Below are 21,412 nucleotides of genomic sequence, written 5' to 3' on the forward strand. Positions count from 1 at the left end.
GAGGGCGTGCTTGTGTGCGTGAGTGTGCGCCAGGGTGAGTGTGCGAGCCTCCCCAACCCCCACCTGTCCCCAAACACACACCGCCTGGGTCCGCGAGTTGGGGTCAAACACTACGCGCCTCCCTCTTCCCCAAAGCCACTTGCCCAGTCGATTGGTTTGCAAGAAAAGGAGGAGGAAATAGAGGGGTGTCGGAAAAAGGGGCCAAGCGGGCTTCTCGTGGGGGGTCGGTCTTAGGACCCAACGGGAAGCACGTAGGAATCTCTGGCTTCGGGGTGGAGGGGCGGGGCCGGCGGGCCCGCAGGCGGCCGCGGGGCGCATGCGCGCGCGTCTCCTCTCGCCGGGCCGCTGAGCTCCGCGGCGCGGAATAGAATGAACTGTAACAAAACAAGTCGAGCCTTTGTATCTGCTTAAAGGGGCCGCGGGCACTTCCCTCCGGTCCCCTCCACCCCCGCCCCGCAGCCGCGTCTCCAGGGCTCCCAGCAACTGGCTGGAAGGGCTTCCCTGGTCCTCTGGAACAGCCCGCCAGCGAGGAGTGGCGAGCCGGGCGGGAAGCAAAGAGGAGGCGCCGCATTTTCTAAAAAGGCAAGAAAGAAAGGAAGAGAGGAAGGAAAAAAAAAAAAAAAAATCCTCGGAGAGGCGCAGAGTGGACTCTGGCCCGGGAGAGCGCGATCGGGCGCCGGAACGTGGACCGAGAGGCACCGGAATGCAAACAAAGCTCGCGGGCGCCTGTGCAGGGCTCGCGGAGGAGCCCAGAAAGTTTGTTTTATGATGATGGCTTGAGTGCGCGAGGGTGTGCAGGGGAGCGAGGCTGCCCAGGGGCTCTCCCGCGGCGTAATTTGGGGGAGAGATGTTTCTCCTATGAACCCGAGGAGACTTGGGGGCTTGTGCTGTGGGGGCCACCTGTCTCATTTTTACTCTTATTTATTATTATTTTTTTTTTGGAGGAGGAGGGGTTTCAACTCATCATGTCGAAAGTGATCCAGAAAAAGAACCACTGGACTAGCAGGGTTCACGAATGCACCGTGAAGCGGGGACCTCAGGGCGAGCTGGGGGTGACGGTGCTGGGGGGCGCGGAGAATGGGGAGTTTCCATACGTTGGAGCGGTGGCGGCCACCGAGGTGGCGGGGCTCCCCGGCGGTGGCGAGGGCCCGAAGCTGAGCGAGGGAGAGCTGCTTCTGGAGGTGCAGGGGATCCGGGTGTCCGGTCTGCCCCGCTATGACGTGCTGGGGGTCATCGACAGTTGCAAGGAGGCCGTCACCTTCAAAGCCGTCAGACCAGGTAAGACGGGGCGTGCCCCTGTGGGGGGGCGCACCCCAGATAAGAGGGGAGGCTTGTGGGGTGCCCCCACCATCCCGACTTCCCGCTTTCCTTCTCGGAGCGCAGCGGAGAGAAGTTGAGGCCGTGCGCCCCGGTGGTGGCGAAATACCTAAAGTTCTTGCCGGGTTGTGGGTCGTTGGCCCACCTGCGTTTGGGTAGGGGCTGCATTTGCGCAAGGGAGCGGGGAGATGTTTCCCGGGCCCGATTTGTCAACCTGTTATCTCAGCCAGCTTCGACTGAGCCTGAAGGGGACTTGGGGAACTGAGGCAGGGGCAGAGGTGGACGGGTCCCCGGCTTCTTGGGGCGGGGGGGGGAGTGATGCAGCGCGAGTAGCTTTTGGCCATTCTTGCTCCACGAAATCAGTTTCTAGATCTGGTGATTGGGTGCCTGGAAGGAGAGGGGCTACGATTTCTTGGATCTCTTCAATCAGAAAACTAGCTTCCTCCTGTATCCCCTCCAGGGGGGCTATTGTGACCTCCGGGAGATTCCCGATCCGCGGTGCAGAGCCTGCATTCACCCCACAGCTGGATGACGCATGTGTCTCCACCGCGGTGTGGGGGAGGGGGGAGGAGGGTTTAGCTCTGGGCGCGAATCTAGTCCAAGTTTACCGTCACCGTCCTCATGATTGAGGATGATGATAACAGTTGTTCACTGACAGTCGACTAGTGCGAGACTCTCTGTAAAATGCTCGATTTGCACATCTCATTCTGATTTGCAGTTCTAAGATCCACTTTTTTTTTTTTTTTTTTTTAAATAAAACCCCTACTACCAATAAGGAAACCAGGACTGACATTAATGTTAGGCGACTTGTCCAAGGTCACACAACCATCAGAAGCTGTTCCCTTGTTGACAGAGCTTTAAGCTCGGAGGGAGGGATTGGGGGATGGTATTTAGGGGCTGGGGTGTGTGTGTGTGTGTGTGTGTGTGTGTGTGTGCGCTGATTTTGAGGAGGTAAGGAAAGCAAGTTCCTCTATCAGAAGTCGGGAAAGGAGGAAAGACCGCTTCAAAAGATGCATTTGCTGGTGGTGGTGGTGGTAGGTCCCCTTACATCTCAGTGCGGTCTAGGCAAGGACTGTCCCCTGTTACCCATGTGAGAAGGACTGAAGTCTTGACAGGGAGCCGGGTGCAGCCCAGCACTGTGACGCAGGTTCTCAATGAAAGCACCAAAGGAGGTGGTGGAGCTGAATGTGGTGAAAAGTTTCCATATGTTTCCATAGGAAGGCCAGCAGCTGCAGGAATGTGTCAAAAGAAAGGAGGGCTGGGCTGAGCTGGTCCTTTCTAGAAACAGGCCTCTTCCAGATGAGGAGGAGGAGGAGATGGGTGGGGGTGTGCCGGTAAGCCTGGCCTTTTGGTAGCTTTGAGGGCTGAATTTAATGGAAAAGTGTCATTTATGTCCTAATCTTCCACCTGGACACCTCTTCCAGGAAGTCCTCTACCATTCTGCAAAAATGAGCAGATATTTCCTCCTCCATGTTCCCTTACTCATTGGCACATCTCTCTTGTTGCATGAGGTCCCCTTGCCTTGCTCCATGATGTATTCTTAGGTTCTTATCTGTAAACTAGCTTGTGGGTATGATTACATAAGCTAATGAGGGGAACATGCCCAGGACAGTGCTGGTAAATAGTAAGTGCTCAACTTAAAGATTAGCTATTATTTTCATGTTTGAGTTAATTTTTAGCAGTTATTTATTTATTTATCTGGGAGCCTGGATTATGAATTTAATGCCAGCTAATGGATGAAGATGACCCAATGGAACTTTAGAGGAGATACTGTGTCAGGCGTTTTTATGGGAACAGCTGCAGATCTCAGTTCAGGGCCATTTTGGAGTAAGGGCAGGGGACGAATGGGCTGGGGTTCCTGCCCATCCATTGGGGTTCCTGGTGGTGTATAATGTATTCATTTGCAGTGTGCAAGATGCTTGTGGGTGAGCCACACCCTTCCACAAGTAATCAGAGGGATTGGAGGCGTGGACCCAGGGCTGTCTCGTTCATGGAATTTAGGAAAGTTGGGTGAGATTATTGAGAAGGTTTAGGATCAGACACCTCTGCAGTGTTTATGCAGTGTTAATGTCCTTGCTCTAGACTATTCTTAGTGCACAGAGATGTGGACATCAGGGGTAATTGTTTGCATGCCTTTGGACCTATTTTTTTGGGGGTGGGTGGGTGGGTACCAGGGATTGAAATCAGGGGCACTCAACCACTGAGCCACATCCCCAGTGCTGTTTTGTATTTTATTTAGAGACAGGGTCTCACTAAGTTGCTTAGGGCCTCGCTAAGTTGCTGAAGCTGGCTTTGAACTCATGATCCTCCTGCTTCAGCCTCCCCAACCACTGGGATGACAGGGGTGAACCATTGTGCTTGGTTTTGAACCTATTTGTGTTGATAGAAAAAAGATGCTGACGGGGAAACTTGAATAGCCTGGGTCTCACGACACTGTGACAGCAACTTCTTGTAATAATCACCTGGGCAGAGCCAGCTCGTGGGAGGACTTCATCACAGTAAAAGGTGGCCCTGGAAACCATTCCACCCAGCCTCCATTCCCTCCTTCATGGTGAGAATGTGATTTTAATTACATGACAGAGTTCTGCCTCATTTACAGCATCTTTGTCGGAGGAGCAAGGCTCACTCTTGGTACACAGTAAAGCAAAATGTTACTTCTGTGTGAGTTAGCCTCTACCGGGGACATGGGTCACTGTGGGCACTGTCAGTATGGAAATGTCATGGTTGTCTTGTGGGGGAAGATTCTATTTCATGGCAGTTCTCTGGAAGGATGCATGGACCAAAATAGTCCATAGCAAATGGTATTCTACCAAGCAGGACTGGGCTGTGGGGGAATCAAACTAAATGAACCTTCTGGGCTGGAGTTGTTCATCTTGTGTCAGTCCTTTGTCACAAAATACCTTTAAAAACATATGTATATATCTATGTGTGTGTGTGTTTTATATATAAACATGTTGTTTTAAATTTGCATTAAGGTATCATTTTACTATAGTAAGATGCACAACTTTTTTTTTTTTTTGTACCAGGGATTGAACCCAGAGGCACTCAACCACTGAGCCCCATCCCCAGCCCTTTATTCTATATTTTATTTAGAGACAGGGTCTCCCTGAGTTGCTTAGGGCCTCACTAAGTTGCTGAGGCTGGCTTTGAACTCACGATCTTCCTGCCTCAGCCTCCCAAGCTGCTGGGATTTACAGGGGTGTGACACTATACCTAGCTGCACAATTTTTAAAAAAATAATCTTTAAAAATTTTTGCATGTAGAGCATGCCTGGGCATGAATCTAGCCACACCCTACTTCTGAACCATACCCCTAGCCCTTTGTGTTTTTTTAATTTTGAGACAGGGGTCTCCCCAGATTGCCCAGGATGGCCTCGAACTTCTGATCCTCCTGTTCCATGCTTTCAAGTAGGAGGGCATGCACCACCACGGTACCAGAGTCTTTTTAAAATTTTAATTAATACATAAAAAATTTTAACGGATACATCAAAAGATCAAAGTTGCATATATTCATGGTCACTGTAGGACGTTTCATTACATGTGTATATTGTGTAATGTTTAAGTCAAGTTTGCACAGATCTTGTGTGTCTCATTTGATGAGTTTTGACAAATGCATATGTTCATGTTGTCACCGCTGCAATCAAGATAGAGAACATTTCCATGACCCAAGAAATTTCCCTCCTGTTTCTTTCCAGTTAATCCCTTCTACTAAAGACTCTTTGATTTCTTTTATCGTAGATTTCTCTGTTCTTCAGCTTTATAAAAAGAGAAGTCATGTAGTGTGTACTCTATTGTGTCTGGCTTTGTTCTGAGAAGAGGGGGGACCGGGAGTACCAGGGATTGAACTCAGGGGCCCTTCACTACCAAGCCACATCCCTAGCTCTTTTTTATATTTCATTTAGAGAAAGGGTCTCACTAAATTGCTAAGGCTTAGGGTTGGCTTTGGAGTCTCTGTCCTCCTTTCTCAGCCTCCTGAGCCCTCTGGGATTGCAGGTGTGTGCCACAATGTGCGGCTCTGTCTGGCTTTTTTTTTTTTTACCCAACAAAATATTTTGGAGATTTCACATTTTTGTGCATCATTCTTTATTTTTATTTTTGCAGTGCTGGGAATTGAACCCAGGGGTGCTTTACAACTGAGCTACATCTCCAGTCCTATTTAAATTTTTTTAAAAATTTTGAGACAAGGTCTTGCTAAGTTGCCCGGGGTTGGCTTCAAACTTGCAATCCTCCCGCCTCAGCCTCCAAAGTAACTGGGGTTACAAGTGTGTCCAATGGTGCCTGGCCTTTGATTCTTTTCATTGCTGAATATTATTCCATTACACACATTGACGAGTTTGGGTTCTCCTTTTGCTTTCTGGTGGGCGTTTGTAATGTTGACGGTGTTCAACGGCTATGAACGAAGCTGTTGTCAATGTGCCATTAGTTCCAAACATTTGCCAATCTTTGATCTTGTTTGTCTTTTGAATTTTGGACTTTCTACTGTGGATAGGGGGGAACATGTAATTAGGAAAACTTTGGTATAGAAAGTAGCTCACCTTTTTTAAGCTCTTACATTAAAATATGTCTGACCAAGGTGTGCTTGGTGTGTGCAAAAGCCCTGTGAAGCCCTCCCATCACCAAATAAGAAAGAAAAAGAAAACAGAATATGTCAAGCGCTCTGCTAAGGTAGTGCTTCATGGTCAGCCTCTCCTTTAATTCACTGAACTGGACTCAAACGTTGGAAACTTGAGTTTCAGAGTGTCTGGGTGAATTTTTCAAGGGTGCTACCACAAGTGGCAGAAAGAGCTGGAATTCAGCTGAGTCTCACCCCAAACTCTTGCTCTTCATTCCTGGGACATTTGGTTCTGGTAGTGCAGTCCCCGGACCAAGTGGCATTAGCTCACTCAGCAGCTGTGGCTGGTTCAGAAACTCGAGGGGTGGAGCCGGGGGTATTGCTGGAGCTTGCTCAGGTTTAAATACCGAGGCCTTAAGGTGTAGCTGCAGTTGAGGAGGGGGGCTGGGATCCAGAGCATGCTGTCGCCTGGCAAGTCACTCTTTGAGGGCCTGAGTTTCTTTAAGCCCAAAATAAGCGGGTGTGTCTCTTTCTGGGTACTCTGTGCTCCTGAAATGCTGTGCTCCCACGAATAACCCAGACTCCCAAGCCTTAAAATGGTGTGACTGGAGTTTCCCAATTGGGTATATTACAGGTCACACTTTCATATTTTTGTAGATGAATTTTGCGGTTTTGCAAATTACTCAGGAACCGAAATGGTCCCCGCACTTTAAAAAAAGAAAGGCAGGATGGTGACAATAAATAGGACCCAATTTAAAAGCCCAAACGGGGTTGCCAGACCCTTCTTTTACTGCAGGAGGATGTCAGGACCACACGCAGTTGAGTGGAGCTCATTTCTGTGTTTTGTTTTGGTGTTGTGTATTTGCTTTGACCAGTTGGACTGTATGACAGCAGCTCTATAACAAAATAGTCCTGTTATATTTCCCCTCCTTTGATTTGACGACTTCTTATTATTTTTGTAGTACTGGGGATGGAACCCAGGCAAGGCAAGTGCTCTTCCACGGAGCCCCATCCCCAGCCCTAATGTTATTGTTTTTACATTGTAGTTTTTTGTTCTTTTTATATGTACATGACTTAGGGTGTTTTTTGACGTATGACACATGCATGGAGCTGGAGTTGGGAAGAGAGCATGTAACTGGTTCTCCCCAGGTTGCTTTAGGTCTCTGGCACACCACTCACTGCCTATAGGGTGGCTCTTTGGGTCCAGAACCATCTCCTCACATGCATTTGTATCTTCATAGCCTCTGTGCCTCTCACATGATCTTTTTGGTCTGTTTCCTCTCCTACTAGAATATCAGTTCCATGGAAATAAGAAACAGCTCTGATTTTCCTGTTTCCCAGTGGCTAAAATAATAACAGCAGATAATAGGTGCTCACTAAAATTTATTGGAGGCTTGAACGAATCTTCCATTCTTTCTTCTTATTCAGATGACAAGTACAACTAGGCTCTCTACATCATTTCTCCTTTTTCATATATACAGTTTTGGTTTTTTCTTTTTGGTACTGGGGATTGAACTCAGGGGCACTCGACCACTGAGCCCCATCCCCAACCCTCTTTTGTATTTTATTTAGAGACAGGGTCTCACTGAGTTGCTTAGTGTCTTGCTTTTGCTGAGGCTGGCTTTGATCTCATGATCCTCCTGCCTCAGCCTCCCGATTACAGGGTGGGATTACAGGTGTGCACCACCGTGCTTGGCTGTGCCTTTTATTTTTATTTTTTTAATCTAAACTTTCAAGAATCAATCTGTTTTTGTTCTTGGCAAGACTCCTCCAGAGTAGTTTAGTTGAAGCAGTGGAACACTCCGTGGCTTCTATAAAGAAATAATGCAAGGACAGGCAGTCCAACCTGCCCATTGTTTCCTCTGGCCACCCTTTGCCATGGGCTGTTACTTAAAAAATAGGTTAACTTGGGCTGGGGTTGTGGCTCAGTGGTAGAGCGCTTGCCTAGCATGTGTGAAGCACTGGGTTCCATCCTCAGCACCACATACAAATAAATAAATAGAATAAAGGTATTGTGCCCATCCAAATTAAAAAAAATATATATGTATATATATTTAACTTGACCTTGACCTTGTGAGGCAGTGGCATACTCTTGCTCACTGCATTGGGGGGTGGTGATGACCCGGCTAGTTTGGGATGGCAGAAGTAAGGGGGAGGAAGGGGTTTACAAGAGAGAACCTTCTGACATCTCCTCACCATGAGGGTCTACTCGGAGGAGGTTGCTGTATGAACAACGATCACCGCCCCGTGATGTTGGTGGGCCTCTCCTGGAGTGTGCCCAGACGTGTGACGGGACATCCTGATGTTGTACACGCTGAGGACACAGGCTGTCAGATTCGTGAAGGACGGACACTCATGCTCTCAAAAGTAAGTCCCTGCTTTTTTGCGCATCTCATGCAGCCCACATGTGAGATCCGTGACCTTGAGAAATCCCCAGGGAACAGCGGAGCTTCGCTCTGCTTCGCCCCCATGGGCCTCCGCGTTCATGTGGCGTTTCTGTGAATCCATGTCCTTATTTCCATGAAATCAGGGACAGGCCTCCTCCTGAACCCTGCTTTATAGCAAAGTGTCCTGTGGACGTTCCGTTGTGTTCTGACTGACAACCCTGGAAAAGGGAGTGTGAAGAGTGACTTTTATGATCACCTGGTAACCTCCTCTTTATAGATCAGTAACTAAATGACACGATAGTCCATTATTTAATTATTTCTATGGATCTTATCTTTGAGTGAAAGCCAAAGTCCTTTCAGAAACTCCCAAGCCTGTAGGATCTGATTTTTCTTTTTTATTTTATTCATTCATTTTTTTTTTTACGGTACTGGGGATTGAACCCAGGGGACCCCGACCCCTGAGCCCCATCCCCAGCCCTATCTTGTATTTTATTTAGAGACAGGGTCTCCCTGAGTTGCACCTCACCATTGCTGAGGCTGGCCTTGAGCTCGATCCTCCTGTCTCAACCTGGAAGAGGTCTTTGAGCTTCACAATAACCTAGTGCAGGGCTGGGGATGTGGCTCAAGCAGTACCGTGCTCACCTGGCATGCCCGGGGCGCTGGGTTCGATCCTCAGCACCACATAAAAATCAAATAAAGATGTTGTGTCCACCAAAAACTGAAAAATAAATATTAAAAAATTCTCTCTCTAAAAAAAAAAAAAAAAAACAAGAATGACCTAGTGCCGAGTTTAGTGTCAGGTGGATTCTCGAAATGGCAGTAACCAGGGCCCCCGTGTTGCTGACTTAGATGAGGGCCTGAGGTCTGGACCCTGGGATAGGCCTGTGCCCAGCATGCCATTCCTAGCCCAGCCACCGACCCCAGTCCACTCGCCGTCCTGTCTGCCCCCATCACCCTTTTTTTTTGGTACTGGAAATTGGACCCAGGGGTGCTTACCCACTGAGCCACATCCCCAGCCCTTTTTGTCTTTTATTTTGAAACATGGTCTCAGTGAGTTGCTCAGGGCCTGATAATATTGCTGAGGCCGGCCTTGAACTCAGGATCCTCCTGCCTCCGCCTCCCGAGCTGCTTCGATCGCAAGCATTGCGCCTGGCTATGTAGACATTTTCTGTCACCGTCTCCGGTGTTGTGACAATGAGTTATGTAAGACAATTAGATTCTCGTGGCTAAGGTATCAAGCTCTCTATTACCGCAGACAGAGGCATTGTGTGCTGGGAATGGGGCATGGCTGTGTCTTCACAATAAGTCTGATCTTTTAGTCTGTTAGGAAACAAGACTCGGGGCTCTCTGTATGGACAGTGGCAGGATGGTGCAATCCGAGGCAATTATGCCCTGGTCATAAGCCCTGTCTCAAAGTTATTGCTGTATACAGAATTAACAGGACTGTTGTGCTGCTCATAAAAGAATCCACAGACAGCAATTCATTGACATGTTGTAAATTCAGATTTTAGGCCCAGGGTGGCTGGCACGGAAAGGAGGCATTTCCTTGACTAGCTGGGATATCCTGGGTAGGAGACTTCCCCATGTGCACCATGATTTCACCTTCTGAACCTGGAGATGATACCGACAACCTACTTTCTAGGGTCGATGGAGAATTAAAATGAAGAGGTTTAAGTAAAACACAGGGCACGGGGCCTGGCACATAGCAAGTGCCCAAGAAAGCGTGGCTTCTGTTATTTTGAGTGTTTCCTGCCTGAAAGCACTTGGGGAGAGCAAGCAAGCTCTTGGAGATGCAGATGGTGGTACACCATGCTCTGGAAAGCTCTTGCAGTCTAGGAAAAGCCCTCATTTTTTTTTTTTTCTTGCATGATTCAAATGCTGTCTTTTTAAAAAATTTTTTTTATTTGTTCTTTTTAGTTATACATGATAGTAGAATGTATTTTCACATATTATTCATATATGGAGTCTAACTTATTCTAATTAGGATGCCATTCTTGTGGTTGGACATGATGTGGAGTTTCCCTGGTCGTGTGTTCATATAGGAACAGAGGAAACTGATGTCTGATTCATTTCCACTGTCTTTCCTATTCCCATCCCTCCTCTCTGTCCCCCTCTCCCCCCTGTCCAATCCAGTGAACGCTCCCCCCCCTCCCATTATGAGTCAGCATCTGCATATCAGAGAGAACATTCAGCCTTTGGTTTTGGGGTATTATTTCACTTAGCACGAGAGTCTCCAGATCCATCCATGTACTGGCAAATGTCATAATTTCATTTTTCTTTATGGCTGAGTAATATTCCACTGTGTATAAATACCACATTTTCTTAATCCATTCATCTGTTGAAGGGCAACTAGGTTGGGTCCAGAGCTCAGTTATTATGAATTAAGCTGCTATAAACATTGATGTGGCTGCTTCACCATTCCAGATTTCCTGAAGAATCTCCACTCTGCTTTCCAGAGTGGTTTCACCAATTTGCAGTCCCACCAGCAATGTAGGAGTGAAACCTTTTTCCCCACATCCTTACCACCACTTATTGTTACATGTATTCTTGATAATTGCCACTCTTACTGGGGGGAGATGGAATCTCCGTGTAGCTTTCATTTGCATTTCTCTAATTGCCAGTGAGATTGAACGTTTTTCAAATATCAAATGCTGTCTTTTTAAAGGGCTCCACCTGGGTGGGTTTACACAGGTTGGAAGGAAGCCTGTGGAGTCCCGCCGTGCGTGGTTGTCACAGGTGATGAATTGTTTCTAATGGCTGTCCTTAGCTCCCAGATTGTGATAAAACGTGGAAGGAGGACAAGTTGGTCTCCTTATTTCTTGGGTATTCCAGGTCGGCCAGTATCAACATTGATGACCTTTGCGCGTGTGAAGCCAATATCCTCTGTTTTCCTGGTGCCACGTCTGGGCTCTTATGCTGCAGATGTCTGGGAGGCAGTGGGGCTTCCTGGTTTGGAGTCCGTCACCTGATTCTCCCTCCTGTTGAGTGACCGTGGGCAGGTGAACTTGCAGAACGTCCCTTCTCCCAGATGAGAATGAGAGCAGTCCTTGCCTTCTGGGGTGATTGTGGCCACCGGACAAGATGCTGAGTATGAAACACTCCACGCGCTGCTCGGCCGGGAGCTGCCTGCAGGATAGCAGTCGGGATGCGTCTTCGCCGAGAAGGGGCGACACCTGAGTGGGCTCTGCTGGGAGTGGGAGCCCTTTGGTCCACCCCTGGGAACATTTGGCCATGTCTGGAGACACTTTGGGTTGTCACAGTTAGTGACTGGGATGCGATTGGCATCTAGTAATGGGTCAGAGATGCGCTGAACATCGGTTTTGGTCAGTTTTTCCATCACTGGGACCAAAATACCGAGAAGAACAACGTGGAGGAAGAGTTTATTTCAGGCTCACGGTTTCAGAGGTCTCAGTCCATAGACAGGAAGCTGCGTTGCTGTGGGCTGGAGGGGAGGCTGGACATCATGGAGGAGGGGCCCTGAGGGCGGAAGGGGCTCAGCTCATGGTGGGGTCAGGGGCAAGGGGCCTCGAGGATCATGTGCCCTTTCAGGGCACATGCCCAGTGACCCACCTCCTCCACCCACTGTGTCACCGCCTACCGTTAACCACCCAGTCAGTCCCTACAAACTAGGATGGGCTGATTAGGTGACAGCTCTCAATAATCCAGTCATCTCACCTCTAAATACTCCTGCACTAACAGGACCTTTTGGGGGCGGCCTCATATCCAAACATGATAACCTCCTATAATGTACAACTCAGTCTTGCAACAGAGAATTAGCCAGCCTCCGGTTTCATGAAGGGTGAGGTTGAGAAATCCTGCCTTAAGGTGCAACTTCATGGTTAGCCTGGGAATCTGAATAATGGGTGGTGGATTAACCATTGTAAGCACTATTTATTTATTTGTCGGTTTATTTATTTTTGTAGTAGGGATTGAATCCAGGGGTGCTTAACCACGGAGCCACATCCCCAGCCCTTTTTATTTTTTCCATCGAGATAGGGTCTCACTAAATTGCTTAGGGCCTTGCTAAGTAGCTGAGGCTAGCCTTGAACTTGCCATCCTCCTGCCTCAGCCTCCTGAGCCGCTGGGATTACACCCAACTGGCTTTAAGTATGAATTATTACCGCCACCATGCCTGGCTGTAAGTAGGAGTTATTGATCTTTCGACCTGTCACTGAAATTTGGGTTAAAGGGTTTGCCTGGGTAGAGGATCTTATTCTCATTTCAGCTGTGAGAAAATTAGCTGATTCATCCAGACGGCTGATAAAGGAGAGATTCAAACAGTCACCTGGATCCAAAATTCTTATCTTGGGTTTTCACAGTAGAAATGTCTTGACACCCCCCCCCCCCCATTGCCTGGAGCCCTTTATACTTGACCTCAAAACTGGAGTCCTAAATACTGTAGAGGGTCACTATGGAGGCGCCTGTTTTAGACAGGAGTCTGGTGACCCCACTTGAGAAGCTCCTAGGAATTGAAAAAGGAATCCCTGAGTGTTTACCAGCTAGAAAACAGAATGTGCTACTACATATTTTCAAACAATTCTGCTTATTTGCCTCCTTCTTCTGTTCTTTGCTGATCTATTTCACCAACACTGCGGGTGCCTCCCTCCCCTGCGCAGTTATTTTGCATGCACACGCTTCCTCCAAGAGCCACAAGAGTGCCTTGCCATTGCAGATTGGCGTGACAGTCTTCCGTCCTGGATCATGTGCTTCTTCAAGGCGGTACCCCTGTTTTATGTATGGTGTCATCTCTGCCTGCTGTAGGTGCTCAAGAAATAGCCGTGGAGTCGAATCCTTTGGAGGGTAACGAGTAGGCATCCTCTTTTACATTAGAAAAAAAAGAATTCTTGCCTAAGATCTTGTTGGCTAGAAAAATCCACATTTTATTTTGAAGGCACATGAAATATACTTAGCCATATGTCTGACTTTTCCGTGATGATAGAAGATGGTTGTCTGCCAGTTGTAGCATTCTGAACTGTGGAGAAAATATTGAATTAATTGTGTTGGAGGTCTTCGGCGGGCCTTTATTCTGGCCAGATGTGTGCAGTGGTTGAGCCTCTTGCTTATGACATGCGGCCCCGGGAGGTGCCACTTTGGCCTGATTTCAATGGAGTTCATCTCTTTCCACCTGGATTCTTGGCGAGGCTTTGGAATTTACATCTGATAGGGAGAGTGTGTTCATTTCCTCCTCTGACTATCAGCCTGTTGAAGTCTGTGTGACTTGGTTAAGAATTCAAAGCTCAAGATCAAGTTGTTAAAAAAAAAAAAATTCCCTTCCCTCTGGTGTTGGAGCATTTTTTTTTTTTAAATAAAAAGCATATGCATGCAAATTTTGGTTTCTAATCTTTTAAAAACTCAGTTAGAATTGTGACCTTGTAAGACCATCACTCACTATCTGCAGTTGGTCTGTTCTTTCGTAGTTTTTTTTTTTTTTTTTTTTATAATATCTCTAATGAAATTTAAACCGTTTTTGGCATATAAACAATGTGTAGAATACAAAAAGGTGTTAATATGAAAGGAAAACATACACACATTGCCCATAATCCTACCCCAGAGAAATGCATGTGTTAACACTGTATTTTTATCCATCCATCCATCCATACAGTTGCATATATATTCGTAGGTTTAGCTTTCTTATGAAAATAGGATTATATAGTACATGCTATTTTGCTGGGATTTTTCTTTTTGCCTTATATCATGAATTGTTTTTTCTTTCTTTCTTTTTATTTTGTTACTGGGGATTGAACTTGGGGGCACTGAACTACTTCACATCCCCAGCCCTATTTTATTTAGAGACAGGGTCTCACTGAGTGGCTTACTACCTTGCTTTTGCTGAGGCTGACTTTGAACTCATGATCCTCCTGTCTCAGCCTCCTGAGCCACAAGGATTACAGGCGTGCGTGACTATGCCCAGTGTACTTTTTTTAAAAGTCTTTTTTAAAAAAAAAAATGGCTTTATTTTATGTATTTATTTTTTATGTGGTGCTGAGGCTTGAACCCAGTGCCTCATGTGCTAAGCAAGCGTTCTTCCACTGAGCCACAATCCCGGCCCCTCATGGACTTTTAAAAATACTGCATATGGGCCATTTTGATGGCTGTAGGATCTATTTTTGGTCATCTGGTAATATGTTAAATCATGCTTTGAGTATGAGCATTAAATTGTTTTCAGTTGAAATAGGAACTCCTCAAAAGAGGAAATACAAATGGCCAACAGATATATGAAAAGATGTTCAACATCTCTAGCAATCAGAGAAAACTACACAAGATTTCATCTTATTCCGGGCAATAAACAAGAACAGTAACAATAATACATGTTGGTGAGGATGTGGAGAACAAGGTACACTCATACACTGTGCCAGTGGGACTGTAAGTTAGTACAACCACTCTGGAAGGCAGTGTGGAGACTCCTCAGAAAACTAGGAATGGAACCACCATATGACCAAGGGATCCCACTCCTCAGTATTATCCAAAAGAACTAAGATCAGCAGGTTATAATGAGATAGTTCCTTCAATGTTAATTAGCAGCACAATTCACAATGGCCAAATTATGGAATCAACCCAGGTGCCCATCAACAGATGAATGCATCAAGAAATCGTGGTATATCTGCACAGTGGAGTTCTACTGAACCATAAAGACGAATGAAATCATGGCGTTTGCTGGTAAATGGATGGAAATGGAGAAAATCATGCCTAGTGCAATTAGCCAGACTCAAAAGTCAAGAGCTGAATGTTTTCTCCCATATGTAGAAGCTAGAGAAAAATAAGATTTTGGATCTCGGGTGATACACTTGCAACCCCCTCTTTATGCAGGAAAGGAGGTTGGATATCATAAAGATTTAGGATAGATTGGTAGAGGAGGAGGAGAACAAGGAGGAGGGAGGGAGGAAGGGAAAGGGCAGAAATATGGAATGAAATAGTTGGTTGCATACACCGTAAACTGAGCATGGTAGCACATGCCTGTAATCCCATCAGCTCTAGAGCTGAGGATCAGGAGTTCAAAGCCAGCCTCAGCAACTTAGTGAGACCCTAAGCAACTCAGTGAGACCCTGTTTCTGAATAAAATACCAAAAAGAGCTGGGGATGTGGCTCAGTGGTTAAGCACCCCTGGGGTCAATCCCCAGTACCCAAAAAACAAAAAAGGAATGAAAGGAAGATCAATAGAACAGAGGATGGGGTAAGGAGGAGGGAAGGGAAAGAATGGGGGTTGAAACCAAATGCCTTGCATGTATCATTTTGTCAAAATGAGCCAAGTACTACGTAAGATTATAATGCTGTAATAAAAAGAGAAATAATAATTAAAAGTTGTTTTAGTTTTAGTTGTTCCCTATTTCATACAACATTTCAATCAATAGCCTTGTGCATTTTGGTGAACATCTTCTGGCATTTTCTTTGAATAGGTGTCTAGAAGTAGAACAGTTGGCTCACACGAATTTTGTCTTTTGAAGACGTTTACTGTCCCACATCACCTCTGTCTCCATAGAATCCATCAACTTATTGCTGCGGCATGTACGTGAGCTTGCTCTGGGTCTTCACTTAGGCTTTTATAGCAGCCATGATAGACTCATACTGACTAGTTCTTCCAAAGGACGTTAGGGAGTGGTGGAGACTGGGGTAAACTGGAAGGGCTTACTTTGTTCAGAGGGAAGTGTTGCCACTCTGCTTTGGCCTGCTGCTGCCATGAAATAACATTGGTCCAGTATTGCTAGCTCTTTCCAGTTTGCAAGAGAACCCAGAGACTCGGATTTATTTATTTACTTTTTTAAATGAACTTTGCCAATTTTAAAATGTTGGTTCAGAGTGCTTTCAGAAACGTGGGTGACCCCAACAGAACACATCTGGGAGCCACGTTTGGATCTCAGGTGACACCCTTGCACCCACCTCCTTATGCATTTGTCTTGCTCGTTGGTAACTGTCACATTTCGTCTCTTCAAGAGGAGTAGTCACATTTCTTATTAATGTCTGTATTCTCAGGGCTGAGGATAGTGACCAGCTCAGAAAAAGGGCCAAGAAATGTGTGTGTGGAAATGAATGATATATTCTGGAAGTGGTTTAGTTTGGCACTAAAACTAGTCCATGTCGGTTCATTGAGGCCCAGCTGGTGACAGCTTCCAATTCTGGTCATGAAGAGCCGGGGAGAGAGTATATTTTGACAGCTGATTATAATTCTTGGAATATTTTGTCTCAGGGTCCCAGACTGCCAAGGCTTAGAACTGGGTGCCGAAACACATCTTGAAATTGACATTCAGATGAATTCCCAGCTTGGGAATCGAATAGAATCTATTCTCTGCTCAGAGGTGATTTCACACATTTGTATGGCCTTAAAAATAAAAGAAATGAAGGGGGCTGGGGTTGTGGCTCATGGGTAGAGCGCTTGCCTAGCATGTAAAAGACCCTGGGTTTGATTCTCAACACCTCATAAAAATAAATAAGTAAAATAAAGCTTAAAAAAATAAAAGAATGAAAAAAAAAATCCTAATCTTAAAATAAAATAAAAGAATGAGCTGGGCGTGGTGGCATGCACCTGTTAATCCCAGCAGCTCAGGAGGCTGAGGCGGGAGGATCGAGAGTTCACGGCCGGCTTCTGCAATTCAGGGAGACCCTGTCTCTAAATAACACAAAAAAAGGGCTGGGGATGGGGCTCGTGGTTAAGTGCCCTTGGGTTCAATCCCCAGTACCAAAAAAAGTAAAATAAAATATAAAGGAATGAATAGACTTTATGTCTACCACTTAGGAATGTTTGATATACGACAGGAAAGTTGATAGTAACGCAACTCTTTGGACATTCTGCTGCTGAGTCACCTGCCTGACTTCTTCTCCCAGAGTGGACGCCCTCTAACACTGAGCCCCGGAGGCTGTTACGTGGTCGAATCGTGTTTTTATGGAAAGCCTCGTAGCCTTTCAAGCCTTTCTGCCTGCATCATGGGTCGTTCTGCATTGCATAATCCGTGTTGGGTGCCAGGTTTAGCTGCTTGGGGCTGAGGAACAGGGTCCAGGTAATTCCAACTGGAAGCTGAGTCTAAACAATTTTTCTATCAAGGACCCAAACAAGGAAAGGTCTTTACAAAATAGAAACTAGAAAACAGGCTTCAGAAAGCCCCAGTGTGCAGTTTAATTTTTGCTAGGTTTGGATTTGGGGTGTGTCTCCATTCTCTCCTTCTCGGGTCCCCCTTACCTCCCTCTGTAAGCGTACCACAATGGAACATTCCAGTAGCCTGTATGGGAGTTCATTTTTAGATGGTTTGTTCTGTATGTGATCCAGAACTTCATGTGTGAGACAGAACTGAGGAGAGTGTACTGGTTTAGACTACTGCATCATCCCATCAACCTCCTCTACTATGATAGCCACTTTTGGGGAGCACAGACACCCCAGCACATAAAGCTCATATTCCACGATGCTGGTGATCCTTGGTAAAATTTCTATACATCTCTGTTTTTTTGTTGTTAAAGAGAGGAGCATGGATGTGCCCAAATCCAGTTATGCACCTGCCCAGCAAGCAGCCCAGCTGACTTGGAACTAGCCTTTGGTGCATGGATTATTAGTGCTTTTTTTTTTTTTTTTTTTTTTTTTTGCATGCCTCTGAGGTTTCATGATTGTTTATTTCATGCGTTGTGATGGCAATATGTCACTGAGACAGTGAGATCACATGCCATTGCTGACAGGTGGCCAAAAGTTAGGACAATTATTATTATTTTTGGGGGGAGGTACTGGGGATTGAACCCAGGGGCACTCAACCACTGAGCCCCATCCCCAGCCCTTTTTTATATTTTATTTAGAGACAGGGTCTCACTGAGTTGCTCAGGGCCTTGCTAAGTTGCTGAGGCTGGCTTTGAATTTGCAATCCTCCTGCCCCAGCCTCCTGAGCTGCTGGGATGACAGGTATGTGCCTCTGTGCCAAGCCTAATTTAGGGTTTTTCATCTTAAGCTTATCTAAGCAAAAATGGGGTGGCAGGTGTGTGGGGGGGATCTGTAATCATTCATTCCAGCCAAAGGCCATCAGGTGAGACTTGTTTCTGATCAGATACAGGGCCCAGGGATATGTCCTGCCTTTTATAAGTTTCAATCTGTGAGCCAATCAACTTATTTTTCTTGTCTTTTTTTGGTACCTGGGATTGAACCCAGGGGCCCTCAACCACTGAGCCATACCCCCAAAGTACCTTACCCCTTTTTTTTTTTTGGCCTAAATTTATTTAGAGACAGAGTCTACTTGAGTTGCTTGGGGCCTTGCTAAGTTGCTGACCGGGGCCTCGAACTTTGGATCCTCCTGCCTCAGTCTCCCAGGGCCACTGGGATTACAGGTGTGTGCTAGCACGGGTGGCTGTTTTTCTTCTTAAATCAAACAAAGAAACAACACTCTTTGGGAAGCACAGTGTTATCTCAGGGTTGGTGTATAAACAGGTAGGATAAGTTATAAGGCAGAAGTCAGGTGCTGCTGGTGGTGGTGGTGGTGGGGTGGTGTGTGTTTGTGGCCCGTGTCCCTGTTCCCAGGCCCATCCACTCACCTGGTGGCTGCTGACAGGTTGCAGGCAGAGCTTCTGGGAGAGAAGGATCCGCTTTGGAAACACAGGCCCCCAGGTCGGACCTGGGTGAGTGGAAAGCGCCTGAGCTTTGCCCCGGAGAGTTGACTTGCAAGTTCGGGCAGTGCCCAGGTGACGGCTTGTGAGCGAATCTGACTCATGTCTCCCTACCCAGGGCTGTCCTATGTCCCAGCTCTCAAGAATGGCCCACAGAACAGCCCCTGTTGACAGTCATCGTGGAGTCCGGGGCTCACAAGGCCCCAGCTCAGATCTGTGGAGCCAGCGTCCTGTAGGGGGTGGTCCCTGGTACCACAGTGTGCAACAAAGTCCTGGCTGTGTGAAGGCCAGAGCCACCCAATAAGTGGTGGCAGCAGACCCCACCTTATAACATGAATTGAGGGTGGGGAGCAAGAATGGGAAAGGTGTTATTTGAGCTGCTAGCCGTTTTAGGAGTACATAGTGGATATTGTGTATATGTGGAAGGTCGTTTTCTCGTTTTAGGATCTTAGTATCGGTCTGGTTCTTGAGGGGGACGTTTTCTCTTAGTGCTAGACTTGTCTTTTGAAAAGCAAAGGGCATGAGACCTTTCAAAGATGATTGGGAGCTGGGAGTGGTGGCACACCTTTGTAATCCCAGAAGCTAGGGAGGCTGAGGCAGGAGGATTACAAGTTAGAGGCCAGCCTCATCAATTTAGTGAGGCCCTAAGTAACTGAGTGAGAACCTGTCTCTAAAACAAAAAAAAAAAAAAGAAAAAAGGGCTGGGGTTCTGACTGAGTGGTGGAGGGACTCTAGATTAAATTCCTGATAACAAAAAGAGAGGGAGAAAAAAAAAAAGACTGAGTCATGAGTGGATTCATGCTGTTTTCCTGGGAGTGGGTTCCTTGTTGTAGGAGTGGGTTTGTTACAAAGCACCTTGGGCCCTCTTGCTCGTTCCCATGTGAGGTCTTTTACTATGTTATGTGGCCAGAAGGCCCTTACCAGAGGCAGCCCCTGGATTTTCTATGCACCAGAGATGTGAGATAAAGTTTTTTTTTTTAATTCATAAATTTTTTTGTAGTTGTAGATGGACAGCATGCTTTTATTTTATTTGTTTATTTTTACATGGTGCTGAGGATCAAACCCAGTGTCTCACGCATGCTAAGGCAAGCCTCTGCCACTGAGCTACAACCCCAGCCCAAGGTAAAGTTTTGATTATGAGTTGAAAATAATTGAAAGGGATCTCTGGAGGAAAAATGGCCCTGGCCAGTAGAATACACTGGGAAGATGGAAAGTTTTCTTTCTCTCTCTGCACCAGGGGTGGAACCCAGTGGAGCTCTACCACTGAGCCACATCCCCAGCCCTTTTTTAAAATATTTTTTTATTTTGAGACAGGGTCTCTCTGAGTTGCTTAGGACCTTGGTAAGTTGCTGAGGCTGGCCTTGAACTCTTGATCCTCCTGCCTCAGCCTCCTGAGCTGCTGGGTATGCCCCACCCACCCAGCTGGGCACAGTTTTGATGGGTCACACTGGGAGTCCTGCTAGCCCCTGGCAGGTAGAGGCCAGCGATCCAGCGATGCAGCCGTGCCCCACAGCCGGGCACACTGCCCTCGGGACTCCAATGTAGCCTCTCCTAGGATCCCGTGGGCAGTTCACCTGGGAAGCTGGCCTCCTCGGTTCCAGTGTGTCCTGGGAGTGCCAGTACTTGAGGATGGAAACCTGGTCTCCGGGTTCTGCTCCTGTTGGGCTGGGCAGCGCCTGCGCCTGCAGCCGGGCAGCAGTACCACCTGGGCATGAAGGAACCCGCCCTCGGCTGCTGGCTTCAGGTGTGTTCAGACATGCACGTGGCTCTGGGAGGAGGAGGGTCGACCAGGAGCCCTGAGCTTGTGATGGGAATAAAGGGCACCCCGTGGGTTCCCAAGGGCCCCAGGGAGAGGCCATCAGATGCAGGTCTCTGGTCTCACAACGACTTGAGGGAGGAGAACAGGAGACAAGTAACCAGGACCAGCCCAGGCCGTACTGGGTGAGCTCAGAGGCAGCCCAGAGAGCCAGGGGAGACCCCGAGCAGCTGGGTGCAGCCAGGCATGCCTGTCACCTAGCGGCTCTGGAGGCCGAGGCAGGAGGATCTAGAGTTCAAAGTCAGCCTCAGCAATGACGAGGCCCTAAGCAACTCAGCGAGACCCTGTCTCTAAATAAAATACAAAACAGAGCTGGGGATGGGGCTCAGTGGTCAAGTGCCCCTGAGTTCAATCCCCGGTACCAAAAAAAAAAAGAAAAGAAAAGAAAAAAAAGACACCAAGCATTCAGAATGGAAGGAGATGCAAAGAGGGTCCCCAGCCCATCAGTAGCCACCAAAGGTACATGGGAAACTCAGGCCACAAGGTGCGTGATCGAGTGAGGCGAGGTAGCTGGGCGGCTTTCATTTCCATCCCTCACCATTGGAGTCACCCTGAGCCCTTCACCTGACCTGCCTTTGTCTCAGTTTCCTCATCTAGAGAGAGCGATGATGACAGTGCTTGGCTGCAGGCCACACCGCTCAGCGCTGCTGTAGACTTCTGGAATCACCGCATTGAAGTCTTGGCTCTGAACACCCAGGTTGGAAGGTGGAGAGGGCCTGTCATCTTGAGGGCGGGGGAAGAGGGCGTGACAAGTCGCTATTCACCGGGCACA

At 47.2% G+C, this 21,412-nt stretch overlaps 1 protein-coding gene across 9 annotated transcripts in view; it reads left to right on the forward strand.

The window, feature by feature from the left end:
* Positions 1 to 414: 414 nt before the first annotated feature.
* Magi1 (membrane associated guanylate kinase, WW and PDZ domain containing 1) overlaps positions 415 to 21,412 on the forward strand; it is a 594,817-nt gene continuing 573,819 nt past the window's right edge. For all 9 annotated transcript variants that reach the window (XM_077109100.1, XM_077109101.1, XM_077109102.1 and 6 more), the window contains exon 1: positions 415 to 1,278. In XM_077109100.1, the coding sequence (XP_076965215.1) occupies positions 966 to 1,278 (313 nt within the window). In that variant the 5' untranslated portion in view covers positions 415 to 965. The remainder of the gene's footprint in view (positions 1,279 to 21,412) is intronic.

The sequence above is a fragment of the Callospermophilus lateralis genome, chromosome 1, assembly GCF_048772815.1.
Source record: "Callospermophilus lateralis isolate mCalLat2 chromosome 1, mCalLat2.hap1, whole genome shotgun sequence".
Taxonomy (NCBI): Eukaryota; Metazoa; Chordata; class Mammalia; order Rodentia; family Sciuridae; genus Callospermophilus; species Callospermophilus lateralis.